The following is a 21076-nucleotide window of genomic DNA, read 5'->3' as shown; positions in this document are numbered from 1 at the left end:
AGGAGTGCTACATGCTCTAAAAAATAACAAATAGAGGGGTTGGGAGAGATGGTTCAGCACTTAAGAGCACTGTTTGCTCTCACAGAGGACCTGAGTTTGAACCCCAGCACCCACACGGCAGCTAACAATTGTCTTTAACTTCAGTTCCAGAGAATACTATGCCTTCTTCTAGCCTCTGTGAGCATTGTATGCATGGGTCCACCTACATATATACAGGCAAAACATTTATACACATAAAAGAAAATTTAAAAACAATTAGAAAAAGGGAGGGAGAAGGATGGGGAAGTGTAGCCCTCTGTAACAGAGTTCTGGAAGCCTGTTTTGGAAGAAGCAGCTAAAAGCAGAGATCTGGAGAGAGCAAAGAAAACAACCAGTGGAAAGGGCCTAGCAACAGGAGTGCCTCGTCCAGCCTGGCCCTTCAAATGCAGAGCTCCCTGTGGCCACTCCCCATTCTGTTCCCTCTAGACTAGTGCTTCCCTATGCCTCCTGGGTGTCCTCTACTGGCCAGATATACTATTGACAGCCAGTGTACATAGCCAGTACTGATAATGGGTAGGACCCCTCCCAATAGTCCTGAGGTAGGTACTAACATATGTTAGAGGTTGGAAAACATGTTCAGAGAGCTTGTAAAACTCCTCAAAGTCACACAGCCAAGATATAGAGGAACTGGGACTTGAAGGTAGTCTACTCCTGGCCTCCTTTACTGGCTGAACACCCCAAACTCACCACATCCAACCTGAAATATGCCACTCTCTCCAGCCCAGGTTCTGTCATCCGCCATGTTCCCTGCCTCTTGGGCCTCTTAATGTCTCATACCCCAAGCCTGAAACCCACCCACTGGATCCTGACTGCAGGGCCTGCAGGGGTGCTGGCACCAGAAGAGGAGTCTGGTGAGCTTGAGATCCTGGCTCCACTGTTTTCCCCATGCCTCACCACCCTCCTGGCAGGCTTGGGTGACTCCAGAGAGAATCAAAGCTGGACACAGAGGAAGGAGAGGCTGCCCCCTCCCCTAGGACTGTCCCTGTGGGATAGGGCAAGTAGGGTTAGCAAAGGGAGTTAGTTGCTTTCTCCCCACCCCACCCACTAGGATGCCTAAGATGTGAGGTTCAGAAGAGCCATCCTGAGGATGGACCTGCTTCCAAGTTCTTCCCCGCTCCCCATCTCCTGCCTCTTCGGGGAAGTGACCCCCCCCCCTTTGCTGGCTTTCCAGATCCTTGAATAAATAATTCAGGTTTTGAAATCTTGCCAGGCACACCCTCCCGGTTTGAGAGGGCGCTATTGGACCTACATGAGTGACATCATCCACCTCCTTATCCCAGCTCCAGCATCACGGGACCTGTCCTAGCAGCAATTTACCTACCAGGTCACTACCTATCAGACTTCCTATCCTGTTCCCTCACTTGGGGCTCACTCACAAGTCACTTGGCATCTTCATTCCAGGACCCTACAGCCTTCATTTAAGCTTTGTAACCTCAGTACTTCACTTGACAGGGTCACAATGACCTGAAGTTCTTTCATCTGGATATTCCATCTTCAAAGCCTTGTCACCACCTCTGCCACCCTGGGATCCCCACACTGAACTCCATCAGCTGCAGAGTCACTCTGACATTGCTGTCATGGCCCTGAGGAGCTCTACCCTCCTCTACCGCCAGCATCCCTCAGCCACCAGCCTCCCAAACCCTGTCACCCTGCGTCACAGCCACCCACCTCCCTGCTCCCTCGTGCTCCTGTCACTGTCACCTCAAGGCCCTTAATAGAGACAAACCCCGTCATTCTCACCGGGGACGCCCATTCAGCCCCATCACTCGGCCTCCCAGCACCTGTCTTGTCATCACCCACACAGACTATCCTGGTTCCTTTTCTGCTTCCCACATCCTCTGCAACCTCCCTAGGTATTCACGGTTCTCCCGCCAGCACCCCAAAGCCCCGGCCCGCAGAGGGCGCCGCGTCAAGGACAGCGCTGGCCAGCGTTGGAGGGGGCGGGGCCGCAGCTACGGAGTCTTTTTATGAATGGGGGAGCGGGCGGTGCGAAGCCTCATTACTATGCCGCGCAAGGCGCGCTGAGCTCCAGCGCGCTGCGCCCATTGGCCGACCCGGCCTCTGACGTCACCAAGCCGGTGGCCGGGGGCGGGGCGGGGCGGGGTGACTCACGCCGCTTCTCCCGCGGCCGCGGGGGCTTCTAGGGGTCCGCGCACACCTTGCTCTGCCGGGACCCGAGCCGAGGCTCCCCGCAGGTCTGGAGCGGTGAGTAGCGGGCCCTGCTGCGGGTACCCAGCGTCCGGGAGGGCACGCGGGATGCTGGGGCACTGGGCGGTGGAAAGGTGCCTGCGGATGGGATGGTCCGGGGTCGGAGGTCGAAGCTGGCATTCTGGGTTGGCAAGATTCTGCGTTTGCAGGCGACACCCCAAGTGTGCGGGTGCTTGGTTGGGGTGACCTAGCGAAGGATGAGCAGTCTTGCAGGACCCAGAGGCCCTGGAGGGACCGACGGTCATCTAAATCTAAGGTTGAACCAGCGGAGACGTCTGGGGCAGGAACCCAGGTGTCCCAGCAGCCGGAGGCGTCTGATTTAAGGATTCAGCTACCCTGGCAGGAGGCGGAGTCAGGCCCCAGATCCAGGTGTCCCGACCAAAGGAGGGGTCAGGAAGCCCGGCGTCCAACCGGGGGATGTCTGCTACCGAGACCCAGGGGTTAGGCTTCAGAAAAAGGGGTCTGAATACAGAAGTCTGGAAAGAGTGTAGAGGAACTGAGTTCCGCGGTGTTACCCCAGGAATGTCGGGTGGGGGCTGGCAGGAGCTTCACGCGCTTTCCCTGGGGGCGGAGCCAGAGGCTGGCAGGGCTGGAAATCGTGAGGGGTCTGGGAGGCTCGGGAACGAGTCATCCTCTCTGATGGGAGGAAGGTGAACCGTCCTCCTTCTTGGCCAATCTTGGCCAATCTTCCTACCCCAATCTTGGCCTTTTCAGGACATACCTTCAGTCCTGTGGTCCCCCGTTCACTTATGGTAGCCTTGATCCACTTCTCTGATTACTTCTCTGGTCACACGCAGCCAAAAGGCCTGCTGTAGGACAGAGAGGATTGGAAGACGGGGTGGACACCCGGGATAGGAATCTCCAGGAAAAGACCCCTGTTTAGAGGCCTAGTGTCATCAGAGAGGAGGACAGAGTATCCTGACAAGAGCCTCAGGGCATGAATTAGAGGGCATTGGTTCCCTACCAGCTGCCCTGAGAGGTACCTTTCTCCCTTCAGGTACCTCCTGCCAAGACCAGGCCTGCCAGTGTCTCACAGGGCCTTTCTCCTGCAGGTGCCATGATGTGGGGTGCAAGCAGCTCCCTGGCCTGGCTCTCAGCTGGCCCAGGCAATGTGAACGTGAGCATTGTGGACCCAGCAGAGGAGCCCACAGGCCCATCTGCACTGCTGCCCTCTCCCAGGGCCTGGGATGTGGTGCTGTGCATCTCAGGCACCCTGGTGTCCTGCGAGAACGCACTGGTGGTGGCCATCATCGTGGGTACACCTGCCTTCCGTGCCCCCATGTTCCTGCTGGTGGGCAGTTTGGCTGTGGCAGACTTGCTGGCAGGCTTAGGCCTGGTCCTGCACTTTGCTGCTGTCTTCTGCATCGGCTCTCCAGAAATGAGCCTGGTGCTTGTTGGTGTGCTGGCGATGGCCTTTACTGCCAGCATTGGCAGCCTGCTGGCCATCACTGTCGACCGCTATCTTTCCTTGTACAACGCCCTCACCTACTACTCAGAGACAACAGTAACTCGGACCTATGTGATGCTGGTCTTGGTGTGGGTGGGTGCCCTGGGCCTGGGGCTGGTCCCTGTGCTGGCCTGGAACTGCCAAGATGGCCTAACTACGTGCGGCGTCGTGTATCCACTCTCCAAGAACCATCTGGTGGTCCTGGCCATTGCCTTCTTCATGGTGTTTGGCATCATGCTGCAGCTCTATGCCCAGATCTGCCGCATTGTCTGCCGCCATGCCCAGCAGATTGCCCTCCAACGACACCTGCTGCCTGCCTCTCACTACGTGGCCACCCGAAAGGGCATCGCCACACTGGCCGTGGTGCTTGGCGCCTTTGCCGCCTGCTGGTTGCCCTTCACCGTCTACTGCCTCCTGGGTGATGCCCACTCCCCAATCCTCTATACCTATCTCACTCTGCTCCCTGCCACCTACAACTCCATGATCAACCCTGTCATCTATGCCTTCCGCAACCAAGACGTGCAGAAGGTACTGTGGGCCATCTGCTGCTGTTGTTCTTCTTCCAAGAGCCCCTTTCGGTCCCGCTCCCCCAGTGACGTCTAGTTACATCCTGGTAACCCTGCAGCCCTTACTGCTACAGAATTCCAGAATGTTAAGTCTGCCTAACTGGGACTTTGTTCCAACTCCCCAGCTCTACACCCCTAAGATCCAGCTGGCTCTGGAGTTCTAGGACATTGGGTGTTTCAGGATTTTGTTCAAGATCCCTGCAGGGACCCAGCTGGCTACATGGTTCAAGAATGTTCCAGATGGTCAGGGTTCCACTCAGAAATGTCTCACAGCCTAAGTGGCTTGCAATTCCAGAATGCTGGGAATTTTACAGTGCCATTCCAGGACCTCGATCTTCCCCTCCCTGAAACTTGACCTTGGCCATGTTAGTTTACTTTTGAATTTTGGACTGCAGAGTCAGAGAGGTTAGTCACTTAGTTGCCTAGATGAGAGAAAGATTTATCTATCTATCTATATATATGTATGTGCACATACAAAGAAAGTATATTTATTATTTATTTATTTATAAATTTATTTAAGTGTGGTGAAGGGGAAAAAAAAAGAGACCCACACCTTGAAATCTAGGCCATACCAGGGTATCCCCAACCCCCACATCCCCATTTCTGACCTCAGTTCCTTGAGGGGAAATGGAGAAAGAGAAACCACGTATTTTGTTATTATTTGCTTATTTTTTATCGAAGAGATCATAGAAACCAGAGCCTTCTCCCCAGGCCTGCACCCCTCGGGTTTGCAGGGAGAACACACCAGCCTCTGGTTTTTTATTTTTTTAAGAAGCCATCACCTGAGCAACCGAGAATTCCTCTGCGCTGGGGCCCGGCTTCCCTCTGGTGGCCATTTGAGGGAATTGCAACCCGGTGAAGCAATCCCAAACCCCATTCCAGTCTGGTTTCCAGCGCCATAGCCATGGCCTAGGGGCCGGACCTTACCCTGAGGTGCCCTAGAGGAGGCGGGGCAAGAGCCAACACCCCACCCCTCTGCCAACCGGGGTATGGCCCCCAGTGCATTCCTTGTTCTAGTCCCCAACCTTAATCAATAAAAAATGATTTTGTGATAAATACATGAGTGTATTTGTGTGTGTGTGCAGGGTGTAGAGTTGATTCAAGATAGGGGAACCTGGTGAAGAATCTGGGAATCTGGGAATCTGGGACCCAGGGTGGAGTGTGGCTGATCTCCCTGGATGTCAGTGCTCCTCTGGTCAGACCATGGGCATCACCTGGGCAAAAACCTCACCTTCCCAAGAGAGGAACCAGGTACAGGGCTCTTCTTAGTTTGAGGACACATCCTGTCCTGCCCACAGTAGCCAGCTTAGGGCTCTGGCATGAAGAATAAGTTCCTGGCATGTTAAAGTTTCCTTTGTAAGAATAGCTGTTTCCTTCTAATAGTGCATGTTTCCTCTGGGCTCGGCATTGGGCTGCAAATGCCTAGCAAGCACCAGCATAGGTAATACTGTCTCCACTTTACAGATGAGAAGACCAAGGCTGACTCAGCTAATGTAATACACCTAGAAACTACCAGACAAGATTCATACTAAGAACATCTGTTTCCAGAACCTGTGTTCGGTCCCCTAAGCAATGACCTCTCGCTTCCTTTTTGTGCTTATATCAGGGCCACTGGCCTACATTTGGGAGGTAGTCACATTGGTAGTCTGGCCATTGTGGAGCTGGAAAAGCTTTTCCATGTAAAGGTGAATGACAAGAAGTGTGTGCTATTGGGGACCTGAGCTCGGGGACTTAGGAGGGGAGGAAGACCCCTGCATTCATCAGCCAAGGGCAGAAGCAGCTCAAGAGGAAGCTCTGGACTAGTGTGGTACATGCCTGTATTTCCAGCACACAGAGAATTGTAAGTACTAGGTTAGCCTCAGCTACATAGTGAATTCAACACCAGCCTGAGCTACATAGGAAGACCCTATCTCAACACACCTAAGAGCTGGGGCTGTAGTTCAATGGTAGAGTGCTGGCAAGGCTCTGGAGTTCATCTCCAGCAACACATACACACACACACACACACACACACACACACACACACACACAAATAAAAAAGCCAAGTGTGGTGGCACATGCTGGAAATCCCAAAACTTGGGAAGTGAGGGCAGAAGGATCAGGAATTCAAGGCCAGCCTGGACCACTTAAGACCCCACTACAGAATAAATAAATAGGGGCTGGAGGGGTGGCTCAGTAGTTATAAGCACTTGCTGCTCTTCCAGAGGATGTGAGTTTGGTTACCAGCACCCATGTCAGGTGGCTCACAATCACCTGTTGCTCCAGAGGGATCCAACGATCTCTTCTGGCCTTGGCAAACACCTGTACCCACATGGCATAGACACACATATACTCTTAAATAAAAATAAAAATAACATCATTTAAAAAATAAGGAAGTCAAGGGTGGTGGCGCACACCTTTAATCCTAGCACTCAGGAGGCAAAGGCAAGCAGATCTCTATGAGTACAAGGCCAGCCTGGTCTACATAGTGAGTTCCAGGCCAGCTGGGGCTACAAGAAACCCTGGTACAAAAAAAAAAAAAAAGATACATAAATAAATAAGCTCTGACTAGCCCAGCCTTCCAGGCCTTTCAGTTGTGCCAAAGTCTGGAGGAGGGGCCATCAGAGCACTGTTTGAGCCATTCCACCATGACACAAATGGAGAGACTGAGGCCCAAAAAGGACCACCTACTTGCTCAAGCTCACTCAGTTGAGTCAGGCCTGCTAGGACACACTTCTCTGTTTCTCAGGCTGAAGTTTTGTTTTTTGTTTTTTTGTCTTTTTGAAACAGGGTCTCCCTGTAGCCCCAACTGTCCTGGAACTCACTATGTAGACCAGGCTAGCCTTGAATTCAGAGAGATCTGCCTGCCTCTGCCTCCCAAGTGCTGGGCCTAAAGACATGTACCACCACACCTGGCTTAGGCTGAAGTTCTTTTGCTTGGAGTTCAAGGCCCCTTCCCAATAGTGGCCACAGGAGTCCAAGGGGATGGACATGCCAACAGGCCCAGCTACAAAGTGGGTGATGCCCAGGCAGTTTAAGCACACCCTTGTCTGTCTCTCTACCCAGCTTCTTGGAAGGTCCCTGAGATGAGACCTCTACTCCAGAAGTGTCTGTTCCAGCCAAACTTGAAGCCAAACATTTCACATACCAGCACCACGGTATCAATGGTGCAAGTGCTCTCTCTACTTTAAAAAAATTTATTTATTTTTTTATTTTTATTTTTTATGTGTATGCATGTATTACCTTGTAGGTAAGTGCACCCATGTTGTGCAATGCCTCGGAGGTCAGAAGAGGCTGTCGGATCCCCTGGGACTGGAATTATGGACAGTTGTTAGCTGCCATGTGGGTGCTGGGATTTAAACTGTAAGAACAGCCAGTGTTCTTAACCACTGAGCCATCTCTCCATCCCCTCTCTCTATTTTTTAAAAAAATATTTTATTTAGTCAGGCATGATGGCATATGCCTTTAGTCCCAGCACTCAGGAGGCAGAGGCAGGCAGATCTCAGTGAGTTCAAGGCCAGCCTGGTTTACATAATGAGTCCCAGGCTAGCTGGGACTACAGGGGGACTGTCTCAAAAAGACCAAAAAAGAGCCGGGTGTGGTGGTGCATGCCTTTAGTCCCAGCACTCAGGAGGCAGGGGCAGGAAGATCCTCTGTGAGTTCGAGGCCAGTCTGGTCTACAGAATGAGTTCCAGGAACCTGGAGCTACAGGGAGACCCTGTCTCAAAAAGATCAAAAAAAAAAAAAAAAGAAAAAATTTTTTTATGTATTATTTTATGTGTATGAGTGTCTTGCTTGAATGTAGGTAGGTGTGCTTGTGTCATGCAGTGCCCTTGGAAGACAGAAGAGGGTGTCAGATCCCCTGGAACTGGAGTTGCAAATAGTTGTTACCCACCATGTGGGTGTTGGAAATCAAACCTGGATCCTCTGTAAGAGCAGTCAGTGGGCTTAACCACTGAGCCATATCCCCAGCCCCCTCTCTCCACTTTTAAATAAATTGAATGCTGGGTGTGGTGATGCACATAATCCCAGCACTGGGAGCTGGAGGCAGAAAGATCAGAAGTTCTAGGCCAGCCTCAGCTTCATTGTGAGTTCAAGGCCAGCCTGGGCTGCAACAGCCCCTACCTCAAAAACAAAAATAACAGCAGGGCATGGCAGCACCTGCCTTTAATTCCAGCAGGCAGAGGCAAGCAAGCAGATCTCTGTGAGATAGAAGCCAGTCTGGTCAAGTTCCAGTCTTGCTGGGGTTACAGGGAGACTCTGTCTCAAAAAAGCAAAGCAAAACAAAATAACAAACAGCAACAGCAAAAAACAAAGCTAGGAGAAAGGAAGCTCTGGGGTAAATTGGGCATGATGGCGCAAGTAACGCTGCAGTCCCAGCAACTGAGGCAGGAATAATGCAAGTTCAAGGCCTACCTGGGCTACTGAAACTCAGAGTAATAATAGGTCATCTTGTGGACAGCTTAAAGTCTAGTGGGGGAAATAGCAATAACAGAAAATGTTTTTAAAAACTGTACTATGTGGGACTGGAGAGATGGCTCAGTGGGTAAGAGGACTGGCTGCTCTTGCAGAGGACCTGAGTTCAGTTCCCAGAACCCACATGGTGGCTAACAACCATCTGTAACTCCAGTTCCAGGGGATCCAACACCCTCTTTTGGCCTCCACAGGCATTGTATGACACAGGTACATTTCTATACATGCAGACAAAACACTCATACACAGAAAATAAAAATTAATTAATTAAAAAATAAACAAATTGCACTGTTAGCAATTGCATCTTCAAAGAAAAAATTCATAGGGAATATGTAAGTAATTTTAAGATGAAGGGGCAAACGAAAGGCCTTTTTAGGAGCTGGGGTTGTCACTCGGTAGAGGGCTTGTCTAGCATGCGTGAAGCCCTAGGTTCCATCCTCAGCACCACATAAATGGTGTAGTGACACAAGCCTATAATCTTAGTACTTGGGAGGTGGAGGCAAGAGGATCAGGAGTTCCAGGTCATCCTTGGCTACCTAGGGAGTTTGAGGCTAGCCTTAGGTATATGAAACCCTGTCTTAGGACTGGAGAGATGGTTCAGCAGTTAAAAGCACTTGCTGCTCTTCTAGAGGGCCCGAGTTTAGTTCCCAGCACCCACAATGAGGGGTTCACAACTGCCTATAACTCCAGCTCCAGGAAATCTGATGCCCCCCAGGCAAACTGCACTCCATGCACATACCCACACACAGACACACAAATATATATACTGTTTAAAAAAAAGGAAATCTACTGGAGAGATGGCTTAGCAGTTAAGAGCAGTGGTGGCTCTTGCAGAAGACACAGGTTTAGTTCCCAGCACCCACATGGTGGCTAACAGCTGTCTGGAACTTCTGACCTCCGTGGGCATTGCATGACACGACAGCTGGGGCTACAGGGAGACCCTAAAAAAAAAAAAAAAAAAAAAAAAAAAAAAAAAAGGAAACCTTATCTCAAAAAACTAAAAAGAAAAAGAAAGGCCTCCCAGAAAGGTCACATTTACTGTCAGTTGAGCTGGGATTTTGGCTCAGCATATAAGAACACTGAGTGTTCTTGCAGAAGACCTGGGTTTGAATCCCAGCACCCACATGGCAGTGAACAACTGTCCGTAACTCCAGTTCCAGGGGATCTGACAGCCTCTTCTGTCCTCCATAGGCATTGTACCACAAGGGTACACTTACCTATATGCAGGCAATACACTCATACACATAAAAATAATAAATAAAATATTTTTAAAATGTTATTTGTATTTTATGTGTATGAGTATTTTGCCCGCATCTAAGAACACCACATGCATGCACTGTCCAGAGCGGCCAGAAGAGGGCATCAGATCACCTGGAACTTGCGTTATAGACAGTTGTTAGGCACCATGTGGGTGCTGAGAACAGTACCTGGGTCCTCTGAAAGAGGAGTCAGGGCTCTTAACTGAGGAGCCATCTCTCCTGTCCCCCAAATCGTTTCTTTACTGGTTGGAGAGTGGAGTTTGGGAACCGGTCAGAGAAAAGTGGTCAAGAATGTGGGATGGTAATGCCTGTATCCATCCCAGGGTGAAGCTGGGGGTCTCCAGGTTACACCCAGATCTCTGGAGAAGCATTGAAGGGAAGAACCTCCCTGCTGTCTCCTGCCTACCCCTGGGGAGCCCCTGCCCAGGTAGGTGCCTGTTCTAGCTGAGTGCAGCCCGACCTTTAGTGTTCTCAGCTCAGCTTTCTGCTCTCCTGTTCCGGGGACTACTGAGTGCCACCTGTGTGTAGGAGTCTGTGTTGGGCCCCTACTGTGCTTCATGTGTGGTGTGGGGGCCCTGTAAAGTATCTGAGGTATTTGGGGACCTTGTGTGTGGTAGGCTGACTGGGTCTTCCCTTTAGATTTTCTGCAGAGAGGGCTCTGGATCCCCTTGCACTACAGCAATTCTTCCCCAGGAAACCCCTTGCTGAGTCCTGCTGTGCTGTGAAGAAGTAATTCACACAACAAACCTTGCTTTGCACTCTTCTGAGCCCCTGTGTGTAGAGTCTTGCCTTCTCCTCAGAATGGGATTCCTGAAGGCAGGGCTACATCTCCAACTGAGGGTCCCTGAAGAAGGAACTTGTCCCTTCAATCTGCTCATCAGAGCAGATTTCTTTGTCTCCTCAGAACTAGATGCTCCTGAAGACAAGGTTAAGACTCCCCTCAGACCAGGAACTCAGAAAGCTGAGTTTCCTCTTAGGCAGAGGGCCTCTGAGAGCCCTTGAGGGCAGGACTGAGTCTTCCCCTTCACACAGAGCCTCCGGTGTCTCTTTCAGACTCTTCTGGTGCTCAGCCCTGGGCTGCTCAGCCTCTGTGTGTGTGTGTGTGTGTGTGTGTGTGTGTGTGTGTGTGTGTGTGTGTGTGTGTGTGTCTGTGGGTGTGTGTTTGGGGAGAAGTACTGAGCCTCCCAGATGCCCTCCCGTGCCAGCTTTCTTACCCCTATGCTTGATTCTACCATCATGCAGGCCAAGAGGGGTGCTGGGCAACGGCCTCCTGAACCCAGGAGGAGGTAGGGACTCTCTTCCTGCAGGCCCTGGTCCTTGTGGGAGGTGGGGCAGCCCTGAGTGCCTGCGCCCCGCCGGGGCCATGACCGCCTCTCCCTGCAATAAGTGAGGAGACAGCAGCTATTAATATAAGATGAGTTCACGGGCTCACAGCTTCCGCAGGCTGGAAAACAGGCTCCCGGGGCTGGGGGCTGCAGCATGGCTCGTCTGTCAGATTCCCTCCTGCAGCCTGCAGCCCACCATCCCCCAGCCCTGCATTCCTCAGCTCCTTACATGCTGAGACCTGTGCACACACAGACACATACACATGGATACACACAGGCACACATATGGAAGACTAGATACCTGGCTGTTCAGAGAACACACACACAAGCATCCATGTATCCATCTCTGGATGCATCTGCACACTAGTGCATGCACACTTGATCTGCACACTAAATACATAATTATACATGTGTACACAAATCACATGAACTTTATGTGCACATGAGGGCATGCTGGAACACATACCTAAAAGTATATACTTTTGCACACACATATACACAGATTTACTCTTATATGTACATATGTACACATAAATCTAGATGTTTGTGTAAGCAAACCAATTTGCATACCACTGCACACTTATAAGCACACATACACAAACCTGCATGTGTATATAGGTAGTAACCATAGTCATGTAAACACAGCTACATGCAGGACTACACTCAAGGACTTGAATGCACATACATGCTGTTTCACACACAACGTGCATACACTTGCCCATGCTCCCTGCTGCTCTCAGTGTTCAGAATCATGAATCTATTGGTCCACCTCTGGTTCTGCAGCACCAACAGGACTCCCACCCTTCTGGTTCCCCTCCCCCAGCCTTATGACAGGCAGTTCTGGCTCCTGTCAACCCCATGGCTACCTTCAGCTCCCCAGTCCCCCGGGGGGTTCCGAGATCCCTGATTAACCCCCTCACTAATTGGCCACCAGCCCCTTGACTTTGCTGCAGGCCTTCTTGGGAGCTGAGAGCAAGAGGCTGCAAATTGGCTGAGCAAGATGGATCTAGGGAATTGTGTGCTTGTGGGAGGCCAGGGCAAGAGTGCTCAGAGTCAGGGCCGGCTGGAGCCGGCGAAGGTACCCCATGTACCAGGGATGGGGGAGCACTGGTATCATGCTTCCTCACAAGGGCATTCTTATGATTTGCAGGTATTGTCACACAGACATTTTTGCACAGGCACGCCCAAACACACTCACTGGTGTATGCAGGCATGTTTCACCCAGTCCTATATACTAAGACAGGTGAACATTTGCACATGCCCAGGTGTCCTCAGTGCACATACTGAGTACACATGCAAGCAAAGCTTTACAAGTGCCCTAAGTCACCTGTCAGGCATGTTGACACCATTTACTTACTAAAAGATTTATTTTAATTATGTGTATGTGTGTTGTGGCAGGCTATATGTGCAGGTGCCCACAGATCCCTGAGGTGTTGGATCTCCCTGGAGCTGGAATTACAGGTGGTTGTGAACCACTCATTGTGGGTACTGGGAACGGAGCTCAGGTCCTCTGCAAGAACAGCAAGTGCTCTTAACTGCTGAGCCATCTCTTCAGGCAACAGACACCATTTATATTATATGTACACACATACACAGGGTTGAGGATGCAGAAAGTCCTGGATTCAACCCCCAGTTTACAAAAAAGAGAAAGCCAAGCATGGAGGCTCATGCCCTGAATCTTAGCACTTAGCACTGAGGCATTGCCAACCTTGGCTACAGAGTGAGACCCTGTCTCAAAAATAAATAAATAATTTTAAAAGCCACACACTAGCCGGGCATGGTGGCACATGCCTTTAATCCCAGCACTCAGGAGGCAGAGGCAGGTGGATCTCTGTGAGTTCAAGGCCAGCCTGGTCTACATAGTGAGTTCCAGGGCAGCTGGGGCTACAGGGAGACCCTGTCTCAAAAAGACCAAGAAAAAAAAAAAAGCCACACACGAACATAAAAAATCAAAGTGTGATATATCGTATGTATGTAAGCTTGAAAACCCATGTACCTACATGCTACAAATGCCCATGAGTACTGTAAGTGGACATGCATAAACAGCTTCATGTGAGTGCACACACAGGCAGTCCAAGCACACAGACACACATCACTCGGGTACATAATTTGATGAGCAAGCTACCAATCAGCTATGGACTAGGGAAGAGACTCCTGTAGCCTGCCTCTGGCTTTGCATAAGAGAAAACCAGGGGTTCATCCAGTGTATGTAGGAAGTAGTAGAACCCGCCAGATTTCTTGCTGAGTGCCTGGGACCTCCTCTGGGAGCCCCCTAGCCTTCAGATAGGCAAGGGTCCCAGTCAATGTAACCAGAGTGTAACCAGAGGAAAGATCAGAGCTTCTGGCTTTAGTCCTCAAAGCTCCACTCTCCTTGGTTCTGAGCCCAAGCCCACAAGGTGCTGTATTCTCCAGAACATGGAAAGGGTTTCTATTTACACATATGCTACCAGTCTGCTGTGTGACTTTGGGCAAATTGCTATGCCTCTCTGTGCCTTTCTTCATTTGTAAAGTAGGAACAAAAGGCTTTATATTGGTAACCCTTCCAAACCTGTCCTGAGGAGTCCATGGAGTCAGTTATGAATGTGCTCATCTCAGACACACATCTGGAAGTGTTATCAGCTGCAAAGATGGTGAGACACTACAGTGTCTCATTGCATTCCACTCCTTGCTGAACAGGGGAGGAAGCTCAGGACCAGACAGAAAGAAGCCAGGTGTGAGGAGCCAACCTCAGCCTTGTCAGCCCGGAGGTCCACTCCTCTGAACAATGCTTGAGAGCACATGTACGGCTCCCTGGGACAGGGTGGAGGTGGCTGCTTGCTGAAGTGGGAGGGTTCACCTGCCCTCCTGTCACAAAGGACTAACAATTCTGGCTTGAAAGATGCCTCAGGATGGTAGAGGCTGTTCCTGTCCTTAGGCTTCAGGAGCCTCTGCTACAGTCCCATCCCCTGGGACTGAGGGGGGCACCTGAAACTGCTCCTGCCCCCTGATCTAGGCAGGAACTGGCTGCCAACCACGATGAGCAGAACTTGAGGAAATGGTGCCAGGTCGCCCTGGCAGATACGTGGCCAGGAGGGGGCAGTGAGCAACTGGCGGAGGCAGCCAGCCGGGACGGTGGGTCTGGAGGACTGCTTTAGATGTGCTTGCAATTATGTCTGCTCCTGTGGCTGCATGCTGACTTGTGTCCCTGTTTTGCACAAGGGCAGGTGTCGGTACACAATGTGCGACGGAGTTCCTGGCTCTTGGTTGGGTGGCTGCCACTCGCACACACAGAAAATGTGTATAATGCACATGTGCATGTGTGTACTGGGCAGGGTGTGCCTGTGTGAAGCCCGTACCTAGGAGCCCACTTTGTTCCCAAGAAGCGAAGGGCACAGGCTACATCCCCTCCAAAGGTCGAGGCCCACTGGGCCCTGTAAAGCTTGTTTGATTTCAAAGGACAAAACAACCCTCCTGGCCGGGCGTGGTGGTGCACGTCTTTAATCCCAGCACTGGGGGCGGCGACAGAGGCAGGCGGATTTCTGTGAGTTCGAGGCCAGCCTGGTCTCCATGGTGAATCCAGGACAGCTGGGGTTACAGGGAGACCCTATCTCAAAAAGACAAAAAACAAAACAAAAAAACCCCTTCCTGTTACTGCACCTGTAAAACTGAGAGGGGGAGGTGCTGGTGGGGGCGAAGCAGGTAAGTACTGAAACAGTACTAGGGCACTAGTACGAGCCTAGGGCACTCGATCCTGCTTCTGGATGGCGATGGTTAAGCAGTGTAAGCCGCATGGCAGGCAGGGTGTGGGCTGTGAGGGCCAGCGGGTGGTTGGAGGCAACCAACTTCACCTCCCTGAACCTGTTTTCCTCTTGGGTACACGAGGACCCTTGCTCCCAAGATCAAAATGAAACGTGCTGTCTTTAGCAGGTAGTGGGCGCTCAATAAATGCTCCTTCCAGGATTAGCTCTCGGAGGTGCAGCGACTCGCACAGGGTCACGCTCCCGAGTGGCAGCGGCCGGCCTTGGCCTCCGGCTTCCCAGAACCTCCCTCCCTCCCACCCGCAGGGGCGGATCCAACACCATTTTGTCTTCTGCCAGGGCGGGTGTCTGGCTGCCTGTCAGTCACTGGCGGCCAAGTGCTGACTAAACAGGCCCGGGAGCGGGGAGCGAGGGGCTCGGCGCCCCCTCCCCGCACCCCACCTCCGGCGATGAGCTCAGAGCGGCTGGCGCAGCACTTGCTGACAACTCAGAACTTCTGCCCCTCTCTCGGGACGCCGTGGGTGACTCTGCGAACAGCAGGCGTGGTGACCCACGGAGCCTCCAACCCCGCCCCCTCCCAAGGCCACCCCACTGTCTCCTCATGAATTACCCCCAGACAGTAACCCACAGCAGCTGTGCTCCGATCCACCGCCGCTGCCTGGGTAGGTCAATTTTGGGGGAGTCAGAATGTAAACCCAGCCCCCTCTTCCTCAGGCAAGTCGGAGAGGGGGCGTGGAGCAGCCTGAACCTTTTATCGGATTCCATTGTAAACCGTTCTATTTAAGGTAAGTTGCTTGGGTCTGAGAAGCAGACAAGATGCCGGCCAGATGTTGGGAGGCAGCATCAGCATTCAGTCTGTGCGCCTCTCTGGCTGTCCTCGGAGGAAGGGAACCTTGGGCCTCTGCTTCCCCAACTAGGTCTTCAGTCCTCGGAGCCCACTGAGGCCGGATCCTTCCCTCCCCTCCAGGCCTCACCCACCTGTGGCTGTGTTGCCCCTTGTAACTTATCCTCCCATGAAACACACATACAGACACACAGACACACACCCCCAGATGTGGCTGTCTACAAAGGCTTTATCAAGTTATTTGAAAATGCCAGTAAGTATTCATGTGTATACATAAAAGTTACATGGAACCTTCAGTTCACCGGGGTACAAAAGTAGTAACACATGAGCCTGGAAGGGACACAAGAGCAGGCTTGGAACCTCAGGGCCTGTCCTAGCCAGACATGGAGATCAGGATCCCAAGGCCAGATTTGGCTACATAGCTAGTTCAAGGCCAGCCTGGTCTACATGAGATCCTGTCTCAGAAAAAAACTTACATCCTTCTAAAGGCATGAGGGGCAGAAGAAAGCCACAAAGGGGCAGAAGAAAGCCACAAAGGGGCTTGGCTTCCCCCCAGTGCTAGATCTCCAGCTGGAGAGCCCCTTTCCCAGCCTTTAGGGAAATAGAATCTACTTTCAGACAGCATCCCCACTATATATTAGCTCACAAAATCTTGATGTGGCAAACACACCCAAGAAACTATTGGAATATGTCCTTATAAATATATTTATATCAGAGAAAACAAGGCACTTTGGGAGCATTACAGCTCACTCTCCTACGCATACATCATTCTAGACAGAAAGTAAAAATTGGTTAGTTTCTCAAGTGAATTAACTGAATAAAGTTAATACAGTAACAGAATTGTTCCCTGGCCTTCACTGAGGCCCTGTTAAATGTGGCAGGAAGCACAGAACAAGGCACTTCTCTACCACACCTGGTCCCAGGTTGGATGGGCACTGGCAGAGCTCAAAGCCTGACACCCCTCAAGGCTGACATACCTCCTGAGTAGGAGGGCCTGGCCCTGGCCCTGGCCCACTGCCTCCCTCCCCAGGCCCTGAGGTCAGGTGACGGGCTGCAGGAAGCAGTCCTGGTACAGAGTAGGGACACGGTGGGAATGCTTAAACAGGGTCACCAAAGCCACAGAGACCTCAATCTGTCCAAGCTGGCGCTGTAGAGTCGGAGGATCGGGGCCACGGGAAGAGATTTCACATTAGCCCTGACAACACCGCCTCAGCTCTGCGGTGACATTGGCCAGGGTCGTTTCTGAGGGCGCTGGAGCTTCCACTGGAGGCGAGCTGGAGCTTGGGCCAGCTGCTCTGAGCCTCCAAGGGATGGTTGCTCCCCCTACCCCCTCCTTTGGAATGAAATCATCTCACCACCAAGGCAAAGCCACAAGTCACTTCTGACACTGCTGAATGTGAGCTGGGCTCCTGGGCCACAGGAATGGGGGCAGGTCCCCTGGGCTAGGCAGACAAGGAAGGGAGGTGGCTCCTTGGCTTCAGCACTTAAGAGTCCTTATGGGCCACCATTTCATACTCTTACTAGCCTTGGCTCAGTTTAATCATTAAACTTTGCATTCTACAATTACAGGACTCCACAAACATGCCTACATGCACTGGGTCCTTTATCATCTTAAAGGGCTCTAGGTTTAAAGCTGTCCTTCTTTTCTTTTCAGTGCACACATGCATAAGTAGAGCCCAGAGGACCTCTCAGCTGACTGGGTCCCCAGCCCCCCCCCCCCCCCCCCCCCCCCCAGCTAAGGAGGCTTCGCAAGGCCGGCTGCTACAAAGCACTGAGCTTGGCTGCATAGATTTTAATGAGAGCGTCAGGCAGAGTTGTGCTGTTGCTCTCCGGGACTTGCAGATCATTACCAAACCAGCTGTAGGATGAGAACACAGCACATCGAAACCCTAGGAGGTCACTGAGCTAATGATCTAATCCTACCTTCCTCAGGCAGGGCCCCTCCCCACCTCCTTCTGCCCCCAGCCCTTGCCTGGTGGACTCTGTCCATTCCAGAAGCCAGGCCAATACCGCCCCCTCCAAGGTCAGAACAGAAATATACTGAGTAGCTCTAGCTCCCCTTTTTCCGGAGAGGAGGAGGATGGTGGTAATTTAGTCAAAGCCATTAGGCCAAACCCTGGACTGGCTAGGCCCCAGGACTCCTATTTGGAAGCTACTGCCCTCCGTCTGCCTCTCCAATCCCTGCTGGGCTGCAGCCGGGGCACCTTCAACAGACATTTTAGGGTTCTGATAAAAGCACCTTTGGCCTCTAAAGTGCAGGGTAGGAAACAAGCTCAGCATGGAGTTGAGCGCCAAGCCCTGTGCCAAAGACACTGGATCTAGGGGACATGGGACGCTCCGGAGTAGCCACAGCAGGAAGGCCTGTTGGAACCTGCATGCTCAGTCCCCACATTCGAGTTCAAGAAAGGAGGCAGAGGGGAGGCATTCAGCAAGGGCAGGCAGCAGTGCCCGCGATCATACTCTCTCCTCAAGCCGGAGGGGTTTATGAGGGCTTTGGCAATTACTACAACCATTTGCTGTGCTGGGTAGAGACAGATCCTGTTTCTCTTTGTTTCAGGCTCTGAAAGCTGGAGAAGCCGATTTCAGGATTTCAGCATAAGAGGCCACACAATAGTTGGGGCAGAAGAGAAAAAACCTTGCTGTTCGCCAGAGCCGACCAGTTTTTTTCCTGAATAATAGCACCTGTGTATTAGCTCTGGAAAGGGGTGTAAAGGAGGAACCAATATCACCCTGCACAGTGAGGGGGCAGAAAGAGGCCCCGTGTCCTTTTGCCTTTCAGCCTTCTTCACGGATGCCAGGGCCCCCAGCAGGTGCCTGTGCGTTGCCAGCCTGAGGGACTGAAGTTTCGACAGCTGGCAGAACCTATGCTTAAATTGGGGAAACAAAAGGGGGAGGAGTTGCAGTGGAACTGAAAACCGCACCTGCCGAGGCTGCTGTCCTGCTCCTCCTCTCCCTGCTTGTTTCCCAGAAGACAGTTCCCATGCCACAAGACTGACTAGAGACAGAAAGGGGCAACAAAAGAGGTTGTAAGGGTCAAAGCTGTATTGGCTGGGCTGGCACAGGCAGTGAACCCTCCAAAGGGGACCCCTGCTTTCAGGAGGTCTGGAGTAGCTTGGAGCCAGCACTGCTCTGCCCAGACTCCAGCAGGTGCCCATTATTTGGTCCCAGAAAACACAGGTGACTTGGAAACAAGAAGTCTGAGCTCTTGCTTGGTTACTATCCAACTGTGTGACCTTGAGCAAGTCACTTCTCATTTCAGCCTGGGCATCCTTAGAGGGTAGGACCCAGGAGGTTCTTCTAGTCCTGCAGTTCCAGATTTCCAAGCTTTGCTCTTGTCAGGCAGCAGAGGCCCAGGTCCCTGTGTGTTAGGGCTAGTTTGGTCATGGATATCTGAGGTTAAAACTGGCTGTGCAGTCTGAAGGCACCTAAGGGTGAGGGAGGGGCATGAACACTATACTCACTAGGAGGGACCCTGGGCAGGAGGCAATAGCCTCAGCCTTCAGAAAGGCATCACCTCTGGGCGGAGGGTAAGACATTCTTTAGAGGCTCGACGCCTCTTGGAACAAAGGTATCTGAGGTCTTGATAGGACTGAACGGAAGCAGCCCAGCTGCTACAGAGGGTAGTGTGGGGCACAGGAGTGTGGCAGTCAGGTTGTCAAAGTACTCAACTTGCCCTCTCTTTTCAGGGCACAGACAAGGGAGCAGCTGTGCCCACTCTGCCCCTTTTTTTGGAGACACGGTCTCAATTACATAGACCAGGATAGCCTCAAACTCAGAGATCCACCTGCCTCTGCCTAAGTGCTGGGTTTAAGGCATGTACTACCACACCTGGCCTGTGCCCACTGCTTTAAGACCAGGAGATGGACAGCATTATTTGAAGTAGCTGAGTCCAAGGACTTTGGAGGAAGGCCACCGGTGAAAATGGATGTTAGGGGAAGGCACTATCTCCAGGTGAAACCCAATTAAAGGAATTTGCTTTGGGGTTTTTCTTCCTTTTCAATACGTAGCAGTCACTGGAAAGGAAGAGGGATTATTACCTCAGCTACGGACTCTCAGGAGCCCACAGTCAGGAAATAGGGAAAGGAAACACATGGTGATCTGGAGGAAGCACTTGGATATATCTTTGGTTGCTTCAGGGAAGACTTTGGCCCCTTGAAACTCTTTCTCCCCCCCCCCCTTCCCATGGGACTGCTGGGTTAGGTATCAAAAAGGCAGGTAGGAAGGGAAAAAAGGGAATAGGGGCAGCAGGCAGAAAGTTAATTCGACCAATCATCTTCATCAAACTCAGAGGAGTCATCTTCCGAGTCGCTGTACTCAACAGCAATGCGACGTGACAGGATGGTGGCCACATCGTTGCCCACGACATCACGCTTCTCTTGCTCCCGCTGCTCTTCAACCCTTCTCAGCTGAAAGCCTGGTGGCAGAGGGGGGCAGGGTTAAGAAAGCATCACCTGAGCCTCAGAATCCACCTAGAACTACTTAGATAGGGACAGGATTGTGAAGGACAGGGTAAAGAAGGACCCCCAAGAAAGCAAAAAGAGAAGCAGATCTGCCCAAGAGAAGGAAGGACAGGTCTTAACGGAATCTGTGGCCCAATGCCGTGTGCACGTCTGAAGGGAAGCCAGGTACCTGAAGGCAGAGCAACCACCACACCTCACCCTTCCGGGACTGCCCAAGGCCCCAGCTGCAGTGGGGGCTCAGCAGCTATTCATCGTCTCTTCTAGACCAAAAAGAAGTCTCTCGATGGGCATCAACAGCACAAACCATTCTAACACCTTGGGACCGTATCTGGTCCCTGACAGAGAAAGAAAAATAGTGGGAGGGGTAGGGAGGGAAGCTGATGGGAACAAGGCTGGGAGAAAAGAAAAGAGCTAGGAGGACTGGGTGGGCAGACAAGAGATATAAATAAAAGGCAGAGCAGAGCAGAAGGGATGTGATGGAGTCCAGCTGAAAAGTCACCCACTGGGACAGTGTCTGGTTTTTCCTGGGGGATTCTTCCCCAAGAAAAGGCACGCAGGTAAACACCCATACACAAAGCACACACTTTCAAGGAGTTTCAAGATCCCAGGTTCATCATGAATGTGGGATGTAGGAACTCGATCTCAGCATCTTTGTGGGTGCGGGGGATGACTTCTTTTTTCTCTTCTTGCTCCAAGGCAATCTCTTGGGTACTCCATAAAAGCTGTCCCCTGAGAAGGG

General features: G+C 51.8%; 2 protein-coding genes across 6 annotated transcripts in view; one reads left to right on the top strand and one right to left on the bottom strand.

The window, feature by feature from the left end:
* Window positions 1-2127: 2127 nt before the first annotated feature.
* Gpr3 (G protein-coupled receptor 3) lies at window positions 2128-5312 on the top strand. The gene is made up of 2 exons (XM_008836765.2): window positions 2128-2244; window positions 3300-5312. Exon 2 carries the CDS (start codon window positions 3305-3307, stop codon window positions 4295-4297), a length of 993 nt encoding a protein of 330 aa, XP_008834987.1. The 5' UTR covers window positions 2128-2244; window positions 3300-3304; the 3' UTR covers window positions 4298-5312.
* Window positions 5313-18389: 13077 nt separating this feature from the next.
* Wasf2 (WASP family member 2) overlaps window positions 18390-21076 on the bottom strand; it is a 77509-nt gene continuing 74822 nt past the window's right edge. For all 5 annotated transcript variants that reach the window (XM_029565211.1, XM_029565213.1, XM_029565214.1 and 2 more), the window contains one exon: window positions 18390-20291. In XM_029565211.1, the coding sequence (XP_029421071.1) occupies window positions 20134-20291 (158 nt within the window). In that variant the 3' untranslated portion in view covers window positions 18390-20133. The remainder of the gene's footprint in view (window positions 20292-21076) is intronic.

Source organism: Nannospalax galili, unplaced genomic scaffold (assembly GCF_000622305.1).
Source record: "Nannospalax galili isolate Female #2095 unplaced genomic scaffold, S.galili_v1.0 scaffold1798, whole genome shotgun sequence".
NCBI lineage: Eukaryota > Metazoa > Chordata > Mammalia > Rodentia > Spalacidae > Nannospalax > Nannospalax galili.
The sequence above is the reverse complement of the archived record's forward strand: the minus strand, read 5'-3'. Positions and strand labels throughout refer to the sequence as shown.